This window comes from Gracilinanus agilis, unplaced genomic scaffold, assembly GCF_016433145.1.
Source record: "Gracilinanus agilis isolate LMUSP501 unplaced genomic scaffold, AgileGrace unplaced_scaffold34538, whole genome shotgun sequence".
NCBI classification, from domain to species: domain Eukaryota; kingdom Metazoa; phylum Chordata; class Mammalia; order Didelphimorphia; family Didelphidae; genus Gracilinanus; species Gracilinanus agilis.
Genome location: NW_025367510.1, coordinates 2,990 through 4,922, shown reverse-complemented (window position 1 = coordinate 4,922; position 1,933 = coordinate 2,990). Strand labels below are relative to the sequence as shown.

Below are 1,933 nucleotides of genomic sequence, written 5' to 3'. Positions count from 1 at the left end.
CACCTGTTAAAACTCATCAGCAGTGACTCTCCCTGATGGCCTTCATGGAACACAAAATGTAACAACCATAAAGGACAGATCAGATCTGCTCCTTCCCAGGCCATTTCCTTGCCTCATATGGGGAAGCCTGTTTCCTTCCTGGCCCAAAGAGCAGAGTTTCCTGTAGGTCCGGGAGCACCACCAGGCTGGGATGGGGCAGCGGGCAGGGGCTGGGCTCTGGGAAGGCTCTGTGACCAGGGAAGGAGAACCTTTGCCCAGTGAAAGACCACAATTTCAAACCCTGGAAATCAGTCCTGGATCACTGCCTGCCAGCAGAGTGTGGTGAGTGAGAGAGCCCAGGCCAGGGAAGGGGCTGAGGACAGGGGCTGCTCTGGGTGCCTCAGGCTGTGGCTGAAGAGAGGATCCACCTTTGGGTGGGAGGAACAGAAGAGTCAGCAGGGACCTTCCTCTGCCTGGGGGCCCCTAAGGTCAGCCTCCTTGTGGGCTGCATGTGGGTCCTGTAGCCAGCAGGGGACTCTGTGGGGCTGGTCCTGGGCAGGCAGTGAGGGCCTGGGGAGCCTGGTTGTGTCAGTGGATGAGCCCAGCTGGCTGTGACTGTGGCTGCTCTGAGCTCTTTGATCACTCCTAGGTGACGTCTCAGCTGCGCTGGGGAAAGTTACCACAAGCATCCCGCCCCTGCTTCAAGGATTGACCCCCTGGGACCTGGGATGCCCTGAGAGGATGCAGGTGTGGTCTAGAGGAGGCTGGACCAGGCCCAGATTTGCATCAATCCCCACCTGCCCTGCAGCCACCATCACATGGCCACCAGGAGAGGATAAGAGGCAGCTGAGAGTGGCCAGGCTCAGCTGTGAGCTCTTTGGGGAGCTGAGCTCTTGGGGTCCTCTCACCATGGCCTGGTCTCTTGTTTGCCTCCTCCTGCTCACCTTCTGCTCAGGTCAGGACTACTCCCAGACGTCCCCTTGCCTCCTCCTCCATTCCTGTTCTTGCCTCTCAGGAGGATCTCAAAGCACCTTCTAGCTTTCTCCTTGTTCAGGGTCACTAATGAGTTTCTCTGTTTGCAGGCTCCCTCTCCCAGCCTGTGGTGACTCAGCCTCCCTCTGTGTCTGCATCCCTGGGGAGCACAGTTAAACTCTCCTGCACCCTGAGCAGTGCTAGCAGTGGTTATGATGCTTCTTGGCACCAGCAGAGCCCAGGAAAGGCCCCTCGTTACCTCATGTGGGTTGACAGTGATGGAAATGCAGGCAGGGCTGATGGGCTCCCTGAGCGTTTCTCAGGCTCTGGCTCTGGGGCTAATAGATTCCTGTCCATCAGCAACATCCAGCCTGAGGATGAAGCCGATTATTACTGTCAGTCATATAGCACAGTGATGCATTCAGTGAGGAAGTCAGACAAAAACCTCCCCTGCCAACCCAGGCTCAGATTCACATGTTACCTCAGGCTTACCCACATCTTAAACTGCCAGAAGCCTCTCAAGGGTTCTCACTCCCCGTGTACCCCCCCCCCTCTCTCTCTCTCTCTCTCTCTCTCTCTCTCTCTCTCTCTTCCCAGAGGCTTATTGAGGCTGGGATAGAAAGGATTAGAACCTCCTGGAAATAGAAAATAGGAACAGATGCAGCCAAATGGCCAGAATATTAATAAAAGCCGAGCAGAGAGTGCAAGTCTTGGAGTCAAGAAGGCCTGAGTTCAAATCTGCCACTAGACAGTCACTCCTACTGTGATCCTGGACAAACCTCTTAACCTTTGCCTGCCTCAGTTTCCTCATCTGTAAAATAGGGATCATTATAGTCCATGTCTCACAGGTATTTGTTGGGAGGACAATATCTGGAAACAGCTTTGCAAGCATTAAGGTCACATATATATGTTTTTACATGTACACACTCAGACACACACAAGCACTCGTACATGCTTCTGCTTATAGAGACACACAGACACA

At 54.1% G+C, this 1,933-nt stretch overlaps 1 gene segment (V, D, J or C); it reads left to right on the top strand.

Moving 5' to 3' along the window:
* Positions 1-851: 851 nt before the first annotated feature.
* On the top strand, positions 852-1,375 carry LOC123254872 (the record flags this gene model as incomplete). The annotated part of the segment is given in 2 exon segments: positions 852-934; positions 1,062-1,375. Coding segments are annotated over 2 exon segments (360 nt in total), but the record flags the coding sequence as incomplete, so codon positions are not given.
* Between the last annotated feature and the right edge of the window lie 558 nt (positions 1,376-1,933).